We start from the raw sequence: 22,377 nt of genomic DNA on the forward strand, positions 1-22,377 counted from the left end.
CAGAGGTGTATAACCTGAATCTAATAATAAGGACTAATATCAAACCCACATTCTACAAAATAGCCTATAATCCTCAAAAGAATCCAGGAATGAGAAGTTATTTCCAAGTTGAAGGAGATTAAAGAGGTATGATAGTTAGATGCAATGCAGGATTCTGAACTAGATGGATTTTTGCTTCAAAGGAAACTATTGGGAATTGCTATTATTGTTGTTCTTATTGACAGAACTTACTGGTGGTACTGTATGATTGTCAATGTTCCCATTTTGATGGTTGTGCTGTGGTTATGCAGGAAAATGTCGGTGAGGGGATGGGGGGGCATCATGTTGGCAACGTATTCTCAGATCATCCAGGAAAATGGAAATTCTTGATATGTTTTCTGTAAATTTTCTGTAAATTTGAGATTGTTTCAAAAAAATTTTAAAGATTTATTTACTTATTTGAGGGCAGAGGGGAAAGGGGGAGGGAGAGGATTTTCAAGCAGACTCCCTGCTGAGCATGGAGCTGATGCGGATCTCAATTTCACGACCCATGAGATCATGACCTGAGCTGGAACCAAGAGCTGACACTCAACTGATTAAGCCACCCAGGTGACCTACGATTGTTTCCAAAAATTTTTTTTAAAGATTTTATTTATTTATTTGCCAGGGAGAGAGAGAGCACACGCACCAACAAGGGGAGCAGCAGGCAGAGGGAGAAGCAGGCTCCCTGCTGAGCAAGGAGCCTGATGCAGGACTCGACTCAATCCCAGTACCCTGCCAAAGGCAGACACTTAACTAACTGAGCCACACAGGTGCCCCTTAAAAAAAATTTTTTTTTAAATTTAAAGTTATGGAGAAGTGAAAAGACTACCAATTGGGAAAAATACTAGCAATGCCAATGTCAGAGAAATAGCTAATGTTTTTAACATACAAAGAGCTCTTACTAAACTGATAAGATAAAGACTAACAAACTCAAATAAGAAAAAATCAACATGTGAATGATAAATAAAGGAGGTTTCCTCAGTCGATGTCAGGGATATGCAATTTAAAATATTTATCAAATAACATAAAGCATCTATCAAAATGGTTACAGTTCTAAAAAGTGGAAGCCAGAAAGGGTGATTTGAGGATGTGGAGTGAGTATTTTCATGCCCTGATGGTAGAAATCTAAATTGTTAAATGTTCATGGAATGGATCTGGCAATATCTGTTAAAAACAGGCATTCTATTGCAACTAGTAGATAAATAAATTCTGCAGATTTAATGCAAGTATAGTGACTATAGTAAGAAATACTGTATTATAAACTTCAAAGTTACCAAGAGACTAGATCTTAACAGTTCTTTACACAAAAAGAAATGATAATTATGTGACATGATAAAGGTGTTAGCTAATGCTACTCTAGAAATCATATTGCAGTAGATAAATGTGTCAAGCCAACACCTCAAACTTACACAGTGTTATATGGTGAGTCTATCTCAATAAAAGCATTTTTTATAGTACATTCCCTGTAACCCAGAAATTCCATCATAGGGCATCCATTCTCTACATAAGACACAGAAACAAGAACGTTTATTGCAGCTCTGTTTCTAATTAAGGAAGACAAAAGAGTGAATTAATAGGCAGCTATTAATAGGAAAATGATTGGGACACAACCATTCCAAGGAAAACTATGCAATATAAAGAATGTTAGTTCTATGCTTGTTGACTAAAAGGGAGTCCTACATTATATGTTTTAGAGACAAAAAGCAAGATGCAGACATAACTCTATTTTTTAAACAGAGTTTAACTTCCCAATATAGGTATAGGTATATATATATATATATATATATATATATATATATATATATATTTTATATATGGTTATTTGAACTTGTAGAAAGATAAGAAGCATAACTACATATATACCATATATATTGGTTTGGGAGAAGGGGTGGATACAGATAAGGAGAAGATGAACTTTGATGGTATTGCTGCATTTTTACCAATTTGTCTTGCTCTACAGATAAGTCTTACCATTGGGTTAATTGATTACTGAGATGTTAGCAGTTTGCTAAATTAACTGAGAAAGATGGCTACTGTGAAAATAGTAAGAAGTCATAGTCTGTAGATCTATTGCTCGGCCCAACTGAGAAGGCTGGAATCTGAAAAAATCTGCCATTGGAGGTAGGCCAAGTGACTTACATGCTCAGAAGAAAATCTCTGAAAACTGAGGGTCAAGAGAAGTTTAAGCCAAAACCCATAGCTGATGATTACTTACCAAAAGTGGTGAGGAGGTGGTGAGGGGGAGAGGATGACTCCCAACATGAGAGTCAAACACCAGAGCATATCGCAGGCCAAGAATATGTAAAGACTTCGCATTCCTTCTAATGGTTAGAATCACAAATGGAGATGAAGATGGGTCTGGAGCTTAGCGATAGCTCAGAAAAGTGAAGTTGCTGACAGCCAGGGCATTTGGGTTGGCCCCCTGATCTGCTCTTCCTCCCACCTGCACTTCCAAACCCTCACCACTAAAAGATCTGGGCTGCTCCTAGGGATGGCTGGGTGGCTGATATGGTTAAGTGTCTGACTTCGGCTCAGGTCATGATCTTAGGGTCCTGGGATGGGGCCATATTGGGCTCTCTGCTCAGTGGTGGGGGAGATCTGCTTGTCCCTCTGCCCCTCCCCTCCTCCTGCTTCTCTCTCTCTCTCTCTCTCTACCTCCTCCTGCTCTTAAAATTCAAGAGTTCCAGAAGTATTTGTAGGATTTATGTTCACTGAGAATTAGGATAGAGAAACCAAGGAGGGACAATCATTTAAAACTTGCTTTTGATTAGAACATGTTTTTTCTTTTTTTAAGATTTTATTTATTTGATAAAGAGAAAGAGAGAGAACAAGCACATGGAGTGGCAGTCAGAAGGGGAGGGAGAAGCAGGCTCTCCACCAAGCAGGGAGCCTGATGTGGGGCTCAATCCCAGGACCCTGGGATCATGACCTGAGAGCAAAAGGCAGCCACGCAACCAATTGAGCCACCCGGGTGCCCCTAAATAAAATATAAAAAAAATATATTTGGGCAGCTCCTGGTGCCAATAGAAAGAGAAGAAAGACAAAAACAAAACAACAACAAAAAAATGATAAACACAAGGATTTAAAAATATAAAATTTTGCTGTTAGAAAAATGCTTTTAAGTACCTCAATGTAAAATAATCCTGTCAATACTAACACTAATATATTTTTTTAAGATTTTATTTATTAATTTGACAGAGAGAAATCACAAGTAGACGGAGAGGCAGCCAGAGAGAGAGAGATAGGGAAGCAGGCTCCTTGCTGAGCAGAGAGCCCGATGCGGGACTCGATCCCAGGACCCTGAGATCATGACCTGAGCCGAAGGCAGCGGCTTAACCCACTGAGCCACCCAGGCGCCCCTAACACTGATATTAATACTAAGACTAGTTAAACTTTACTGAGGTCTTACTAAGTGCTATGTAAATACACTAAGTATTTCAAATGTATTCTATCTCTCTTTTTAAAAAAGATTTTATTTATTTGTCAGAGAGAGAACACATGTATAAGTAGGGAGAGCAACCAGCAGAGGGGGAAACAGGCTCCCCACTGAACAAGGACCCCCCCCCCCCCAGTGCGGGACTCGATCCCAGGACCCTGGGATCATGACCTGAGCCAAAGGCAGATGCTTAACCAACTGAGCCACCCAGAGGTCCTTTAATTCTCTCTTTTAACCAAGCTTTACCACAACCAAAGAGATAGGTACTGTCATCTCCCTTCTACAGATGATGAAACTAAGGCTGACGACATTAAATAACTTTCTTAAAGTCACCTAAGTAAAAATTTCCAGAGTCAGAACTCAAATCCAAGGCAATCAGACACCACAGTTAATTATTCTGTTTGTACAAATCCAATATTTATAATGATGGCCTGGAGTCATCCTGAAATGTTAATTTCCAGTGCCTTTTATTTCAAAACCCAGGGAAACTTAAACTATATTTCAAATATTTTTAGTCAAATAAAACTGAGTTTTTCAGAGTGACCCATTCTTCAAGGATTCTGGATAGCGGAAGCTTTAACTGTACTTTGCAGCTTCTTACTAGATTTCAGTAATTATAGCTCTACAAATTGATTGAAATTGAGTTACAAATAAAATTTTTATGAAATGCTATAAAATATACTGGTTGTAAATTTTGAGTACTACATAAATTTTATCTATTGCATTTCCTTGCAAACTTCATTTTTTTTTTTAAAGCCTTCTAAATGTTTTTGGCAGGATTTTTTTTTTTCTAAAAGATACTTCAATATGGACTTTTTCTTGGCAATCCATACGATTTCCTGAAGTTCCTGCTGAGTATAAACTTACTATGTAAACATAAAACTTGATTCCCCAGTAAAAGCATCAACCATTTGGAAATGCCAACAGGCTTTATATGCAATTTGCAGCTTGTGAGTAAGGTCATCCTCTTTTTTTCATATTTTCTCTAATGCTTGTAGTATTGACCACAGAACCCTTAGTAAGAGTATTTGTGAATTCTTCTTTGCTTCAGGGCTTCCTGACCTTTTGACTAAACATTCCTTGATTTTCCTAGGGTAAAGAATCTGATTTAAAAAACTCCAGCCAGCTTACCTGATCACATTTCCTCCAATATGTCAATTTAGCCATAACTGCTTTGAACATCTAACCTTTCCTTAACCCCCATCACATTCATACAACTACACATAACAATATATACAGTTCCTTTTCATTTATCAAAAGAAAGAATCCTTGGGGAATAAAGATTTGACAGCTCCTGTTACAAGATAATTGTAATACTTAAAAAAGAGAGAGAGAGAGAGAGAGAGAGAGATATGAGACAGATGGTGTACACTGGAGACATGTGGAAGTTTGCTTGAAAAATAGCTTCAGAAATTCAATTGAGTCTGAAGAAATTATGCAAATTATCATTTTTGCATAAAAGCATCATAGAAAACAAGGAAATTATCTTCATCTTTAGTCTTCACAATTTTGTAGAAGAGAATAATGTCAACTAGACTGATAGCATCTTGGTTTCCTATTTTTTAAAAACTCTATCAGAGCTCATTTTAAATTACAGAGAAAAAAGATTGTTTTGAGTAAGACAATTAAAAACATTATCTTCTATATTGCTATACTTAGGTCTAATTCATTAACATCAACCATTAATTCATTTTTTGATGAGTTATTTGATACTTTTATTGTATCATGTTTAATCTACCTGGGGAATGGTTTGTAATAAATTTATTGTATTTCATCAAATTAAGTTCAGTGGCATAAACTGATCATGGAAATTTAACTTTAAAGATTTTATTTATTACTTTGAGAAATTTTTCTTTTTCTTCTTTTTTTTAAAAATTAAGATTTATTTATTTATTTTACAGGCGTGGTGGTGGGAGGGAAAGGGAGGGTGTCTCCAGAAGACTGGGCCCTGAGCATGGAGCCTGACACTGGGCTCGATGCTGGGCTCAATCTCACAACCTTGAGATCAAGACCCCGAGATCACTACCTGAGGTGAAACGCACTACCTGAGTTGGATTCTTAATTGATTTCCACCCAGGTGCCCCACTTTAACAAAGTTTCCAAATTGCTCCTTTAAACTTTATGTTTGCCTGATTCACACATGACACAAAATTTCAAAGAAAGAAAACAGGTACAAAAAGCTCTAAGAATAGAAATTCTAAGGATCAATGTGAAGGTTGGGGTGAACATTTTGGAGGTATGGGATTAGGGGAATAGGGACAGAAAACCAGTAAGGAAATTGATGTCAACAAAAGGAGGAAAATCACTTACTGCATTCAGGCAAATTTTTGGAAAAATGAGTTAAGCATAATATGATCAGTACCTAGTGTGATGATAATCATGCTTTTAAAAATATGAATAAACACATTTTATTTGGGAACAAGGAAGAGAGAAGGGGAGGCAGTAGCTACAAAAGAAAATGTTATGATGGGATCATTTCTACTCATTTTGAAATCACAGAATATAGGCTGGTGTTTGGGTGCACATGTGAGTTAGGGTGGATAAATTGAGAAAGACCCACATCTTCTGCTCAGTATTATAATGAAGAAAGAAACCTGGGTCATATGTTATGAGTCTCTAGTGAATTCAAGCACATGTTCGTGTGTGTGTGTGTGTGTGTGTGTGTGTGTATTTAAACTGGCCTATTTAAATGCATTAGGAAAGTCAACCTTTATCTTTAAATTTTATCAGAAAAAAGTCTGAAAATTGATAAACAATCTTTAATATATAAAGATAGATTACCAGGAAAGATTATGGAATTTCATTTCCCGGAGATGGTTAAAGTGATGGATATTTATCTCCTCTTTCTCTATAGTTATGTTAGGTGAAGTTTGCTTAGAAGCAAAAAAGACCACTGGAAGGTTTAAACTTTGAGAGTGATAATGGAATTTGACAAGAGAAAGTATTTTTTAATAGAAAGGAAGAAATCCTATTATATTTTCCTCATGTAGGTTAAGTTTTTCTTTATCCTTGGGTCAGAAAATATCAGGGACACCTAGTTTTCAGGCATGTTTTCACTGGAGTTTAACAGCACTGAGCTGTTAAAGTTCCGAGGCGTGATAGGGGTGACTCTGGTCATGTTTGGGGTCTTAAGGAACTTGGAGCCAGCCAAGTGTGTGTTACTTTGGGCAGACTAATATTTTAGCTGCACTTTAAACTCATATTCTTTAGAAATCTGTCTAGTATGGGGTACCTGGGTGGCTCAGTTGGTTAAGCATCTGCCTTAGGCTCAGATCATGATGCCAGAGTCCTGGGATTGAGCCCCTTGTTGGGCTCCCTTCTTAGCAGGGAGTCAGCTTCTCTCTCTGCCCCTTTCCCTCGCTTCTGCTCTTTCTCTCTCCCAAAGAAATAAAATCTTTAAAAAAATAAAAGAAAACTAAAAAAAATCTGTCCAGTGTTTTTTTTAGATGAGAGACAGCACTGCATGGTGAAGTGGGCAGTGAAGAGGGAGACAGACTGGAATGAATGGAGATGGAAATACACAATGACTCTTCTGTTGTCCCCAGAAAACCAGGAACGGCTTCAAGCTCCCATATCCTTCTCAATAACACCAGAGCTCTAGAGGGCCCTTTAGAGATGTATTTCCTTGGTCAATGCCCAGGACACATCTCTTTTAATGTGCCTCTGGGTGACTATATGTTTGCATTTCTCAAATTGTTGTCTCAGCATCACCTGCATTAGAATCACCTGTTTCTTGAACCCCTGCAAGACCCACTAAGTGAGAGTCTGGAGCAACAAGACTAGGATGTCCATATTTTTAATGAGCGTTGTAGGTGATTCTGAGTTCGCTAAACCTCAAGACCCACTCCCTGAAGATGAGGTTTAGAACTGGAGTCAGCCCAGAGCACTGAAGCCCTCCCCAGGTATTCCGCTGTCGAACTGTTCCTCAAATATTCAGACCTGTTTCAAGAAGGCTGGAAGAAGATTCAGTTCAGTTACCTCCCACTCATCAGTCTTTCTCCCTAGCATCCATCCGATTGAACTGAAATCTTTGGGGAGTGTCTATAAATACTCCATCTGCTCAGATTTTCTGCCAGACAGTGGAGTTTGCACCACCTTCCCACTACTGTAGACCAAAATAACTTCTTTGGGTTTGCCTGACTCTAACTGATCAGGGCCCCTTTTCCTGACAACTAAGGTGCTTCAGGACCACTTGGCTCTTCACAAGAGGAACCCATTGCCTGAGATGTCCTTTATGCAGTTAGGATGGAGATACACTTTTAATGCTGGAAAGAACCTTAGAGATAATCCAGTTATGTGGAAAAAGGTGCAGACGTACATAGAAAGGAGACTGGAAGCAAACATTTTATTGAGCCCCACTACGTGCCATAAAAACGCTGAGCTAGATTTTCAATGAGTTTTGTCACTAATTTTTTATGATAAGCTTTCAACGCAGATAGCATTATATGCATTTGTATAGATGAGGAAGTTGAAACTCAGAAAATTAGGGAAATTTGCAGTCATTTAGTTAACAAGTAGTGGATTCAGGATTGAATCTAGATGTTAATATATATATATGTATATACATATATATATACACTATGTATTAATATATACTATATATTAAAATTTTTTTGTTTTTGAGAGAGAGAGAGAGAGTGGGCATGCGCTGCATGAGTTGGGGGAGATAGAATCTTAAGAAGGTTCTACATCCAGAACAGAGCCCTATGTGGGGCTCAATCTCATGATCCCCAGATCATGACCTGAGCTGAAATCAAGGATACTTAATTGACTGAGCTACCCTGGTGCCCCTCTAGTAAAAATAACCATAATTTATTAAGCACTTACCATGTGTTGGGCATAATTCCAAACATTCTGTTTTTATTGACTTATGTAAAATCTCCACAAGACCCCTGGGGCAGGTAGTAGTTTTAGGCCCATTTTACAGGAGGAACTTAGGCACAGAAGACTAAACTTGCCATCAGTCACCCAGTTAGTAGATGGAGAAGACTTTGATTCTAAAGCTCTCTCCAGAATCAAGTACTCTGAAGAAACTGAAAGCAGAGAAAGTATTTACTGTTCAAGTAGAAGATCAACATTCCTGAAATAAGGATTGGGAGAAGGGGCAGATTTAAAAAGCACTTCTAATGATGTCTGGATCATTGATCTGTGGGGGAGGGAGCAGAGGGAAAAGGGGGGGAGCTGGAGATAACTTTTACTTTTCCTACTTGCTTGGAGAATGAAGTAGATGGGTGACCGAGGCTTAGAATGCAGACTGGCATTGCGTTTATGTTCTGTGTTACATAGCTGGTATGTGATACGTAGCTTTTTCTGCAGCTTAACTGAGAAGAGAATCGTGTCCTCATCTTCTACATAAAAACTTATTGACTGATAGATTATAAGAAAGGCTGTCAATGGAATTTGGAACATTGACTGATTTCCTATCTGTGGGCCAGTGAAGCACTAAGTATGTATGTAGCTTTAAGATTGTAATACATGTAATTCTATACTTGATTATTTCTTTATTTGAGAATCAGTCACTGGTATCCACCATGGGTTGGCTGTCCAGGCTACAATGGTAAAGAAGACAGACCCGGTCCATGTTTTCAGGGAGCTTATATTCAGGTAAGGGAGATAGGCAATAAATTAGGAATCAAAAAATGAGATGCTGGACAGTACTATGAAGAAGACAAACAGGATGATGTAGGGGCCAAGTGACACATGAACTCATAAGATAGGGAAGGTGCCTAATTTTTATTCCCACTATGATAGAAAGAAATTGGTGAGGTTTGAGAAAGGGTATAATGTGATCTCTTATGCATTTTTTGTATTTTGCTCTGGGTGTCACTATATTCAGGGTAAAGACTGTGGGGACAGGGGTGGAAGAAAAGCGGGTTAGGAGGGCCAGAGGAAAAGAGTGATGGTGGCTTGAATAAAAGTGTAATGGAGGTATTTTGGGGATAGCTGGCAGACTTCTTGATGGAGAGGGATGGAGAGGAAAGGGAGAAATCGAAGACAACCCCTAGGTTTCTAGTTTAAACAACTGGGTAAACAGTGCTTGCATTTTCCAATGTCACAGCAGCTAGGCGCCAGATAAGTTTTGAAGGAAAATGATGATCAGATACATGTAGGTATATGCATGTATAAGCATGACCCCAAAGCTTACAAAAGAGGGCTCTGGTCTGGGAATTTAAAAGCCTGATTTGTGTCATAACATTATTACTAAAAGCAATAAATGCTTTACACCTCATTTTTTCCCATCTGCAAATGGGGACGATTATATCTATCTTTACTGTTTCAGAGGGATGCCTAGAAGATAAATGAGATAACTCTTATGAAAGTACTTTGAAGTCTTGGGAGGACCAGAATTGTATTAAGCCAAGCTATCATTACTGTGTACAGGGTGTGTTTATATTTTTCTTGTATCTACTCAAAGTCATAGGGGCCATAAGTATATCATACTTACATTCTTTATGTTCAATTCCCAGAAGTGATAAGATGAACATGCTTCTCTTTCCCCAACTGTTCCTTCCCCTATAGTATTCTCTTGATTGGATTTTGCAAGTATTAGTGTTTTCTCAAACTTTTCAAAGACCGTGGGAAGGATTTTACCCAGTATAACTCTGCCAGGGTAATTTTTGGCAGATAACGATAATGAGATCTTTCTTTAATAGAGAGGTGCAGATTACAAAGAACCAGCACATTATTTCATTGACTCTTCCAAGAACACTCTAAGAAAGGTATTATTTTTTCACCATTTGACAGAAGAAAGATGGCTCAATTTAATTTTAATTTGCCTAAAACTTGCTTTTACAGCTAGAGTAATTAAGGCTAATAGAAGAGTTGTGTTCTACAAAACATAGTGAACTAGCACCAGGGACGTTCAAAGAACGGCAGCCATGTGCCAGTTACTATTCATGGGATGTGTTGGGGGGCTCCCTTGTTCACTTTAGTCTTGGACACACTGTCTTCAGTTCTTTGGTAATGGGTGTGACTTACTGATTTTCTGGTCTAGTTTCATGAGCTGCACCATTCCACCCATGACCTTATATACTGTTCTCCGTAAAAACAAACAAAAAACGAAAATAAGAACAAAAAAATTGTCCCTTGCTCTCCAGAGTAATTACATGATTAACAGTGTCTTCTTTCCCCTGGGAGCAGATATAGTACTCTTAGTTTTGCCTGAGGCGTTTTGTAAGAAAGGGTACTTGGAATCCAGAAATCTGAGGTTGAGTCTTGGTTCAGCCCAACTGACTGCGTGACCTGGGGATGAAATGAACCTCTTTGAACTTCGGTTTTAAGAACTATACATTGCATATACTCATATTTATGTTTACTTACTATAATCTTCCAGTCAGCCCCACTTTGATCTGCACAGGTCTAGCTGCAGAATACAGGCTAAGTAGTCACTTTCAGAGTGCCTTCTTTTTAGATTATTGGATGAAAAATTCTCCATGCTGTTCATTCTTTCCCTTGCTTTCTCAGCCCGAATGCACATGTATTTGCTCGCTTCTAATGGAGGGGGAAGCGGCTGTTATTTCTGGTATTCACACAATATGATTCTCAGCATATTAATCTATTCAGAACAAAGCTAAGGAGGCATAAGGTCTGAGACTACAGAAGGATTGAATTAATGGATGCAGAATGTTTAGCACATACAATGAATGATAATTATTAACTGTTAACTTTTTTTTCTCTTTCTTAGGTGATCTCATTGTTCTCGAATAGTTCAGCAGCGGCCTGGGTGGAGACTAGAAAATAATCTGGCTCCCCTTCAGAATGTCACCCTGCTCGCTGGCTAGGCAGGGATTTCTTGCACAATATCTTCAAGTCCTCTTATTTTCAGTTTCTGCACACCTTTGAGGAAGGGTATTTGGGATACCTTTTTTTAAGTTGATGGGGAATGCAAATAAAACCAAGGCAACCTTGAGATAATGACAAAATTTTAATTTGTTTCCCCCTCTGAATCGAGTTCTGAAAAACAAATCTCAAAACCTGTGGACATGTTTTTCAAAACTACATTTCAGAGTTTACAGGTGTGCGCCTGCGGCAACCGAAACAAAGATTACAGTGACGGTTATGGCTGCCTCCCAGGCTCAGATAAAAGAGGCGCCTCTCAGCTCGCTCCCCGGTGCCAGCTCACCTGGGGTCAGACTTTGGAGTTTTCCCCATTTAGGGCGGGTACAACAGTAAATCCCCGCAACTGTTTTCCTCGTCTCTGTCCCCTCCCATTTTGAGTTTCTGGGTCAGCCATCCTCCCAGCGGGCTCGGGTTTGTGCCCCGGGGAGGCAGCGTGATGCCTGGACGCAGGAGGCCCGGGGAGCAGTGCCGGCCAGCGGCGGCCAGAGCACGGGCGGGTGGACAGCTGCCCTGGGACTGTTTCCCCGCTGATCCACCGGGCCCCTCTCGGACCTCGGGGTAACGACACTTAACTCTCGCTCTACCAAGTGTCTCCGCAGGCCTGGGCGTACAGATGCAAGGGAAAGTGGGATCCGTTCCCGCCAGGGCTGCTCCCGCCCTTTCCCCGGCCCCCGCCCCTCCCGCGCCGCAGCCGGTCCCGCCCCGAGTCGTCCGTCCCGGGCCGCCGGGCACCACTGGGCCTGAGTAGGACGCGGCCGGCCCCCGCTCCATGGCGCCGTCCTTCTTCACTCCGCCGCCTCTCCCAACCCTCTCCCACTCCGGTTGCTTCATTTTTCAGGCGCGTTTCCCTCAGGGAGAGGCGTGTGCCCCCAAACCGTCTACCTCCGTCGCTCCTGGGGACCCCGCTTCCTGGACTCTCAGCTCTCCAGCGCCCCCTCAGGCCCCCGCCCCCACTCGCCCTCGGCGGGGGAGGGGGCGGGAACCGCGCGCAGGTACCTCAGCGCGGGGAGGAAGGCGCGCCGGGCCCGCAGTTCCCGGAGGTGCCGCGCCCGCTCCGGGGGGAGGCGCTGTGGTGCGGGGCCGCCCCCTCGCGCCCCGGGCGCCCGCAGTGGCTCGGCGTCCTCCTCCTCCTCCTCCTCCTCCTCCTCTTCTTCCTCCGCCCTCCTCGGCTGGGAAAGTGGGAGGCGGCGGCGGCGGAGTGTGTGTGTGCGCGCGCGAGGGGGGCAGCAGAGAGGAGTCTCCGGGTGCCGCCGCGGCGTCAGAGACGCTGCGAGAGGCGGGCGCGGCGGGGCCGCATCTGCATCGGGCTCCGCCGCCGCTGCGGGGCCGCGAACAAAGAGGAGGAGCCGAGGCGCGAGGTAGGGCGAGGGGCGGTGCGGGAGCAGACGCGGGCAGACGCCCGCGGCCATGGAGGAGGTGGTCGGGGCGCCCGCTCCCCTCGGCGCTAGTCGGTCCCTCAAGTCCCTCCGCCCTCGGGTCCCCGTGGGCCCGGAGCCGGGACGGTGCGGGCTGCCGACTCCCGGCAGGAAGCTGCCCGGGCTCGGTGCCGCGGTCTCCCCGGGCGCAGCCCGGCACTCCCTTCTCTCCCGTGGTTCGTTCTCTCTGGGGACTCCCGCCTGATCTCTGCGGCGTCATAGATGTTTCCCGAAAGGTGGCACTCTGTGGGGCTGACTTTCGCAACTTAAGGCTGCGGATTTATTTTTAAGTCCTTGAAAACTTCCAGCAGTCGTTGGGGGGGGGGGGATTTATGTGCCCGGCCTGACCCCAAGGGTGGTGGAGAGGAGTGCTGTTGAATGAGATCCCGGTTCCGGCAGTGGCCAGGCTGCAGCGCCAGCCCGGGACCTTCCCTGTCCCTGGTCGCCAACACCTGGCTCCGGGGTGTGTCTGCGGCGAGTTGCCGCCGCGCCTCCCTGCGGGTCTGGCAGTACCTGTGCTTGGCAGCGTGGGAGAGGGGCGCAGCCTTGGGGCTCGCCGCTTCCCGGCTCTGTCCAGAACAGCTGTTAATGCTTCCATCACAGTCTTCTTACCCTTTTTCTCTTAGGTATTCCCCTTTACATTTATTTTGGTGGTAGGGGAGAGCGGCGCAGTCACGGCTTTAAATGCTTTTTCCTGAATGGTCCCATTTTCATATTACGCTCACAGTTTTCATTCCAGCATTCCATTGTGAAATTCTTTTGGTGATAATTTTGCCAGATTTTCTGAATGGGATTAGGACAGGCCGTTCAGAAATCCGTTTCAGAGTTTTGTCAACCACTGCCCTGAAGGGTGCTTTTATATTTCAGCTGCTTTTAAACAAATCTTTAGTTGTGTCCTTTAGAATTGTCAACCTTCCGCTCATTTTGGTTGGGCAAGATGAAACAGTTCTATTTTTAAGGGCAGCGAAGAAACATATGTATTTAATATTGGGATCATTTACCGCAAGTGATCACATGAGGCATGGTTTCTTAAACACTAAAGTAGCTTAAAGATTGGGAAGTTTGTTGTGTTTAAAAGTAATTTCAGGTAGAGGAAACTTTCGGTTGCTTCTGTTCAGCTTCTCATGAGTTGAGGACTTGATTAAGGCAGCCAATATCACTTTGAGGGCTGAAGAAATAATGTTCTTTATTGCATTTCATAAATCCCATTTTATTGCAGGAATTCTGTATAGTACTTGATAGATATTTCTGCACAGTGAACTCCTAGATATCTTTAGGGAATAATTTTGAATTGTTTAAAAAGCCCATTTTGATTTTAATTATTGACTTTGGACTTCAGGAACCACATTCCAAAGCAAAGCTGCACTATTTAGAGGAAGCACTCTTGTGTACTTTTTGGTTCTTGGCTCCTCTGTGAACCTTTTCCCCCAAATAACAGTACTAATTTTCTGTCTTCTCTCCTCCCCCTCCCCCATTACTCCAGAGCAAAATCTGAAATGGATGTTACATGAATCACTTTAAGGGATGCACACAACTATGAACATTTCTGAAGCCTTTTTCTCAGTAAACTAGATAAAGATGGATGAATCTTCCTTGTTGGATCTTCTGGAGTGTCCTGTGTGTCTAGAGCGGCTTGACGCTTCGGCAAAGGTCTTGCCTTGCCAGCATACGTTTTGCAAACGATGTTTGCTGGGGATTGTAGGTTCCCGAAATGAACTCCGATGTCCCGAGTGCAGGACTCTTGTTGGCTCGGGTGTTGAGGAGCTTCCAAGTAACATCCTGCTGGTCAGACTTCTGGATGGCATCAAGCAGAGGCCTTGGAAACCTGGCCCTGGTGGGGGCAGTGGGACGAACTGCACAAATGCATTAAGGGCTCAGAGTAGCACTGTGGCTAATTGTAGCTCAAAAGATTTGCAGAGCTCCCAGGGTGGACAGCAGCCACGGGTGCAAGCCTGGAGCCCCCCGGTGAGGGTGAGTAGCCTGCAGAAGCAGTTTGGTGAATGAAGGTGGTGACAACTCCATTTTTTTCTCTATGCTTTTGCTTGATACTTTCTAAATCAGTTCATTGCTGAAGAAGCTACACTTACTGGAACAGACAGGAAATTATGCCTCAGGATTTTTTTTTTTTTTTTCTTTTGGAATGTGAGTGGATATAAATAACAAATTTGTGTTTTTAAAATTTCTCTCCAGATAGTCTCTATTACCATTTAAGATAAATTTTGGGGAAGAGGTAGCAATTATTCACTGAAATCTAAAACAAAGCAGCTTTTTGGTGCCCATTTTAAAATGGAAATTTGGCATGATTTTCCCCTTTTTCATGGAGTTGGGAGAACCATAGTTATGTATATATGTACATATATTATACAAGTTACACATATCTATGTGGGTGAGTCATAAGCTGGAAATTAAACCTTTATTTTTATGTTGCATTGAGCTATTCTAGCCATTCTCTTGGTTTTATGAATGCACAGCACAGAATTTACTGGTTGGAGGAATTCTTAACAAATCATGGCCACAGGTAGCTGAGTTCGTTGCTGTAGCAACGAAATGTCTTTTAGCACTACGTGTAACAGAAAACCTAGCTTTATGTTGGGTTATGTAGGGAGTGAAATGAAATGTTTCCATCAAAATGATTTTTCTGGGGTTTTGGGTTTGGGCTGAAATAATTTTAAATGAACCTAAATATTTGGGCAGTTACCATATTTTAAATTCCTAGAAGGTAAGTTATTTTGAATAGATCTATATTATGTTGTGGGCGATGGTATTCTAGTAAAACACATTCTCATTTTTGTAAAGATAAGAAGTGATCATGAGCATCAGATAATTAAAATAATTTCATTTTTGTTGGAAGAAACAATTTTGATAATTGGCCAAACTGACAAAATATAGTTTTGAAGAACAGTTAATTTGCATAAGAAATTTTTTTCAAATATTCATGGGAGAACACTCATAACTGACTTTTTTCATTTAGTGTTACAATAGCCATTGGGATAGGCATTATATAGTATAAATTCACAGATGTGAATATCAGAAGCTATACCATTCCCTCACTTCCTTCTGAAGTTCATCCTTTAAAATGATAGAAAGTATTTATATCACTGGATGTAAAATAGGAAAGAGTTTTATTACTAGGAAACAACTGCTTAGTAGGATATCAGGCTTCTTTTGATTTGTATTTTTTTTTTTTTTAAAGATAGTGAGAACTTTGGGCTAGGGTAGTTTTCTTTGCATATTTGAAGCCCATGTATTGTGAAGTTGGTCTGCTTATAACACTTCCCTAGGATTTCCTTTATTTTATGGAGTTTACTGGTGCATTGACTATTTATAGAATCATTAATATTTTAACCTTACAACCAGTGATCAATTTGGTCATTTCTGAGACATGTGACCCAGGTCTGCTTAGCTTAATGAGGGAGTAGATTTGCTTCTTTGGAGATTTTATTTCCTTGTTAATTAGACTAGAGACTTGTAGCCTCTGGCTATGAATGGAAGTGTCTTAGTTGTTGACACATTGCTTTACCTGTTGTGAGCAATGCATTGAATGTTTGATTACTGATAAAAAAGGAATTTAAGAAAAGGGTTTCAAGCATTCAACTTAATGTCTTTTGAATTTTAAGTTTTCTTTAAAAACATAAAAATTGACTGTATAATGCTGTAATGTTCATTTATTTCAATTGCTAAGCTCTCAAAATTGAGCTTCACTTTTCTTGGGTAAATTATTTTGAGGTTTTGATGATGTTACTGTTATTTTTCTGGCTTATATGAGTTCCTGTTTGCTGCATGTTTTTTCTTTAGCATGAGGAAAATTACTCACTGAGAAGCCCTGGTGAACTTGGATAAAATAGTTGAGGTTAAAAAAACAGAAGATGGTGTCTGTTACTTTAAGGGGTGGGGAGGCACAGAGAGCAGAGGACAAAACAAGAAACAAAATTACTCAGTAATCTGAGTTCATGCAAATGCTGCAATACTTATAAAAAGACCAGTTTTGTTTTCTATTGTAAAATAATTTCTCATTAGTAGTTACTGGTACCTTTTGCTTTCAAACATTCAAAGGAACCAGGGTTGCACAAATAGTCCAAGTACCTGAAGGATAAGTACATCCCAGAAAATACTTCTTTTAAAAAAGAAATCTGTAACATACAGACATGTGGAGGTTGTAATGCACTCCTTTGGCCACTTTCCTGAGGTGAGTGACCATAATAAATCCCAAACATGCATTCTCCTCTTTTAGATGTTCTGACACAACCAAGTGGTGCAGGAGCCTGTTTCCACATGTTGCGTAAAGCTGAAAGTGATAACATATGGAATGTTGCTTCAGTGTATTAGTTATGTTCTGTGTTCCCTTAGATTGTGACCATGTGGCTTCCTCATGCACTTAGCCGAGGTAGATTGAGTGTTATCAGCAGATATGAACATTTCCAATGTGTGACACAGATCTTGTTCCCAGAATTTGAGTGTTTCCTGCTCAGTATGAAGGAGAGAATGAAAAAGTGTTGAATTGGAGTCACTATGGGGCTCTTTCAGTTCTTTATCCCATGTAAAGAATTCTGTTGGTTTTAGGCCAAAGTTGAGCAGTGGAATGAGCCACAGGGAGAGGGGGACTGCAGATAACCTATTTAAAGGACTAAAAATACCTGCAGAATATAGATAATATATAAAAAAATTAATACACATGCAAAATTCCATATAGAAAACATGTTTAAGTAATTTTGACAGAATTGTGACATAGGAGAACCGTTAAATTTCTGCTTTCTGTGAATGGTTCCATTGGTTCAAGATCTCTTCATATCTGTGTGTCATCTAGGAATCATTAATGATTTCACACTGCCTCTATCTCAAAGTGAGTTTATTCAGCAAAAATAAATCTATATAATCACTGATTTACACTAATTCAACTTCATTTATTCTTTCCTTTAGCTAACAAATATTTACTGAGCACTTATGGGTGCCAGACACTGCTCTAGCGGCCCAGTAGGTAATGATGGATCAACCAGATACGGATTCCACTTATGTACTTATGAGTATATGCCAGTCTTGTGGGAGAGACACATGTTAATAGCATAATAACAATGCAAGTATGTAATTAAATTTGGTAGTGTTATGACAGAAAGCTAGGAGAGAGGATAGGAGAAGGCCTGTGTTTAGGGTAGATGTGTGTTTGTGTGTGGGGGGTATCTTCAAAAGCTTTCTTGAGAAAGAGGCATTTGAGCTGAGATCTTAAGGATAAGATGCTATTAATTAGTTGAGAGAGGGCTGGGCAGGCGAGGAGAAGGAGAAGAGTATTCCAGTGGCCTTGATCTGTAGTGGGACAGGTATGAATCCTGTGAAGAACCAGTGTAAGGTGAACGTGGATTGAGCGTGGGATGGGATAGTGACCTGAGAGGAAGCCTCAAGTGAGTCATGTACAAGGTTATCAAGAGCCACCACAGGCCACATAGGGTTAAGGGCCAGAGGAGTGGTAGAGCTAGTAAGGGCTCTGCATTTGGGATTAGAAAGATGAATCATTAGGAATCAGCAGTCATCAGGACTCAGAATGGAAATGGGAGTTTTGTGTCAAAGGACTGAGAGAGAAAGGGAATTCTAGATTTGGGGGAAGAGGTGAAATTTCCTTCTCCAAATGTAGAGTGTGCTTTCATCTCTCCATAGCTGCACTTGCAGCTCCTTTCTCTCCCTTTCCCTGTTGCTGACTGTTATGGGCTGAATTGTGCCCCTGACCTCCCCCCCTCCCCCCATCATAAGATGTGGTCGTTTCCCTTAGTACCTCAGAATGCAACTGTGTTTGGGGAATAGCAACTTTAAAGAGCTGATTAAGGTCAAATGAGGTCATATGGTAGGCCCTAATCCATGGTATGAGTTGTATTTGTTTTGTTTTGTGTTTTCGAGTGAGCAAGAACGGGGTTTACAGACGGAGAGAGAATCCTAAGCAAGCTTCATGCCCAGCCTGGAGTCCAACATGAGATTTGATCTCACAACCCTGAGATCATGACCTGAACCAAAACCAACAGTTGGACGGTGAACCCACTAAACCACTCAGGTGCCCCATGACTGGTATTCTTATAAGAGGGTATTAGGACACAGAGAGACATAGAAGGAAGAGCATGTGAAGACACACAAAGATGGATATCTGCAAACTAAGGAGAGAGGCTTCCAGAAGAATACAACTCTGTTGACATCTTGATCTTAGACTTCTAGTCTCCAGAACTGATGAGATATGTATCTGTTATTAAAGCCAGTTGATCTGTATTACTTTGTTATGGCAGTCCTAGCAAACTAAATGCTAACTGTGGATGTACTCCTGAATGTCATCCTCTTGAATGGCCTTGGTCCACTGCCAGTCCCTTCTGTCCTGGTTCCCCCTAAGACCTGCAGGAGTCCAAAAGTTCTGTGCTCTTTACTCCCAACGTACAGTAACTTCGAGCAGTTCTTTGGTCCCCTCTACCCCCCTCAACTGCCCAAGTGGCCTGGCATAGTTTCACAAAATAGACAAGGTTTATGATCAGAAACAGAAAATTTTAGGTTTAAAGAAGGAAGGGTCGGGAGGAGAAAACTGTTACTACTTATTTATCTCTCAGGTTCTTCTATAAGTGGAGTTTAAAGAGGGTGCTTTACTGGACATTGTGGGTCTGAGGCATTGGCCAAAGGAAAAGTGGCAAGAAGAGAATTGAAGGAAGGGTAGGAGAGAAAGTCAGGGTAGGGTATGGGAAACTACTGCTATGAATTGCCCCATTGGCCATCTTTAACCTCCAGTCAGTGAACAGGTACCTGTGGAGAAATTTTTTCTGGTTCGGTTCTGTGCTATGAGCTATCCTAGAACGGAGGTGGCTTTAATGCACGTTTCTGTTGAAAAAGAGTTTATGGGGAGGTAGAACAAAAGAAACAACAAAGAAGGCAGCATATAGTGAAGCATCAAGCTATGGGATAAGAAATGGAATAAGTCTCTATAGTGAAGTTCATGTATTGTGGCCCCTGAACTAAGTGTCTGGTCAAAGAGTAGAGAGAGTGTGGATTAGGAGGGATGGGACGTGCTTCCCTTCAGTGGAAGACAGTTCGGCACTGACACAGGAATTGATGCCTTCATTTGGTGGTTTGGATGAGGGAGGCATCTGGCTGTTTCTGAATGGCTGAGTTAAAATAGAAATGACCTTTTCATGTCTGAGCACATGTATCTGTCTCATTAAAAACATCACACCTATTTATTGAGGTATAATACACATGGGGAGATATGCACCTAGTTTAAGTGAACAACTCATTGAATTATCATGCTTCATTTTAAATGACTAGGATTTTTCTCCCTGTTTTAGAAATTAAGGTAATATATGCTCATAGTAAGAAACTGAATGGTGGAAAAGGATGTAAAGGAGAAAATCAAGACTTCTAATCTCTCCATTCTTAATCTCCAGGAGTGACTACTATGAAGAGGTTTTTGTGTGTGTGTGTGTTTTTCCAGAAAAAAAATTAATAGAAATAGGGTGACATTATATGTGTTCTTCTGCAGTTTGAGGTTTTCTGTTTAATGATTTATCTTCGTAGCTTTCACTGTGCTATCACCGATGTATAAGAGGGCATTCTGTTGTATCATTCTCATTTTAGGGTTGTGGAAAGGATGACCAAAAGAGGTTGAATAACCTGTTCTAGGTCTCCTAGCTAGAAAGTAATGGAGATAGGGTTTCACCGCAGCCTGTCTGATTCCAGTAGCTTCCTCCCCTTACCCACACTCTGCTTAAGTGACAGACATTCTTCCTGGGTTCTCGTGCTACTTCAGATAGGGACAGGTTTTAAGTGGAGGTTCTGGTGTCTTTACTGCCCTTACTGTGTTCACTGTTGTTGTTTTAAAGGGACAAATGAAGCTGTAGTGACAGTAGACCAGGAAACCAGACCTTCTTTAGCTTGGTGCATGGCAGGAGTGTGGTTTGGAGGTCAGAGGTTCTGGCCTTGGGTTCCATTGCTGTCATCAACTGGCTGTTCGGCTTTTCCAGACTTCGTCAGCACGGAACTGTAGAACCTTAAGTCCCCCAGCTCCATGCGGGGAGTAGGGGGTACAAGGATTGCTGAGTTTGGTTCATCTTGCACTTTAAGAATCCTTTGTGGTATCTGGCACATATTACACACTCAAAAAGAGATTTTTGAATGAATGTTTTATTAGTTTCCTGGAGCTGCTATAGCAAAGTACCACAAACTGGGTGGCTTAGAACAACAGAAGTTTATTTTCTTACAGTTCTGGAGTCTGAAATCAGGGTATTGGCAGAGCCGTGCTCTTTCTGAAACTCTCTGGGGAGAATCCTTCCTTGCCTCTTCCTAGCTTCTGGTGGTTCTGGCAGTCCTTGAGGTTCCCTGGCTTGTAGACACATCACTCCAGTCTCTTCCTCCATCTTCACATTCCTTCCCAGTGTGTCTCTGTCCAAATTTTCCTTATCTTATGAGATACCAGTCTTTGGAATAGGGCCTATGCTGAAGTAATATGACGTCATCTTAACTTGATTACATCACTTTGACTCTATTTCCAAATAAAGTTGCATTCACAGGTATTGAGGGTTAGAACTTGAACATATTTTTTTAGGGACGCAATTCAACCCATAACAGATTTAATGAGTGCAGGAATGAATGATTGAGTGATGTGATTTCTAATTACCTTCTAAGGATCCTTAGCTGTATATTCTCTGAACAGTTTATCTGTCCTTAACCCCTTTCTTTGTTCTGTTTCCTAGGAATTTGAGAGGTAGGGCAAGGGGTTGTGGGGGAAGGGAGGGAGAAATGAAACAAGATGGGACCTGGGAGGGAGACAAACCATAAGAGACTCTTAATCTCAGGAAACAAACTGAGGGTTGCTGGAGGGGCAGGGGTGGGAGGGATGGGGTGGCTGAGTGGTAGACATTGGGGAGGATGTGTGCTATGGTGAGCGCTGTGAATTGTGTAAGACTGATGAATCATAGACCTGTACCCCTGAAACAAATAATACTTTAAATGTTAATGAAAAAAATTGGTTAACATTTTCTGTACTGGTTAATAGTTACCTTATGGATAAATGCAAGAATTAATGTGCACACATTCTGAAAATTATAAAGTCCCTGTAAATGGATATATTATTATGAGTATCATTACTATAAAAATGATCAGTCTTCCTCACAAGGAATTTAATATCATTTCTAATTGGGTGACAAGAACCAAATACTAGAGAAGAAATTCAAAAGATCACTAAAGGAAAGTAGAGCTATGCAAAATGAGGACATGAGCTCAGTTGTTTTGGTCCCTTTCCTGTGAGAAACAACCTGATGAATGTTCATTCTCTCTGGCTATCCTTGCGGGGTTCTTTCCCCATTTCCCCTACTTTGATTACCATTCCCTCGGCCCTTATTTTTCTTGTGGCTTACTGAAAGAGAGGAAAGGAAGGGGAGATCATTCTGCTATTGCTGGCTGGACAGAGGAAGAGAGGAAAATGAGATAAAGTCTACTTTTGCTTTCATCATCAGCCCTTGCTGCTGTTCTTCCTGCTCTCTGCCATGGCTTCTGCCATGGGTTCTTCAGCCCCTCACCCTGAGCTCCGGCCTCTGCTGGTATGGAACGTCTGTAGTCTGTCAGTTTTCTGCCTTCTAGCCACCTTGCATTGTTCTGTCTGCAGCCATGGTCTGCGTTTTCCAAGTGGCTAAGATGGGGGAAATGGGAGAAATG

General features: G+C 41.5%; 1 protein-coding gene across 3 annotated transcripts in view; it reads left to right on the forward strand.

The window, feature by feature from the left end:
• Positions 1-22,377, forward strand: part of SH3RF1 (SH3 domain containing ring finger 1) — a 217,346-nt gene that overhangs the window by 15,687 nt on the left and 179,282 nt on the right. The window contains exons 1-2 of one of the 3 annotated variants that reach the window (XM_032332579.1): positions 12,200-12,288; positions 14,195-14,682. In XM_032332579.1, coding sequence (XP_032188470.1) covers positions 14,290-14,682 — 393 coding nt within the window. In that variant the 5' untranslated portion in view covers positions 12,200-12,288; positions 14,195-14,289. Of the gene's footprint in view, positions 1-12,199; positions 12,289-12,564; positions 12,655-14,194; positions 14,683-22,377 lie in introns of those variants that run through there. The other 2 variants (XM_032332578.1, XM_032332580.1) reach the window with 2 other exon arrangements.

This window comes from Mustela erminea, chromosome 2 (assembly GCF_009829155.1).
Source record: "Mustela erminea isolate mMusErm1 chromosome 2, mMusErm1.Pri, whole genome shotgun sequence".
NCBI lineage: Eukaryota > Metazoa > Chordata > Mammalia > Carnivora > Mustelidae > Mustela > Mustela erminea.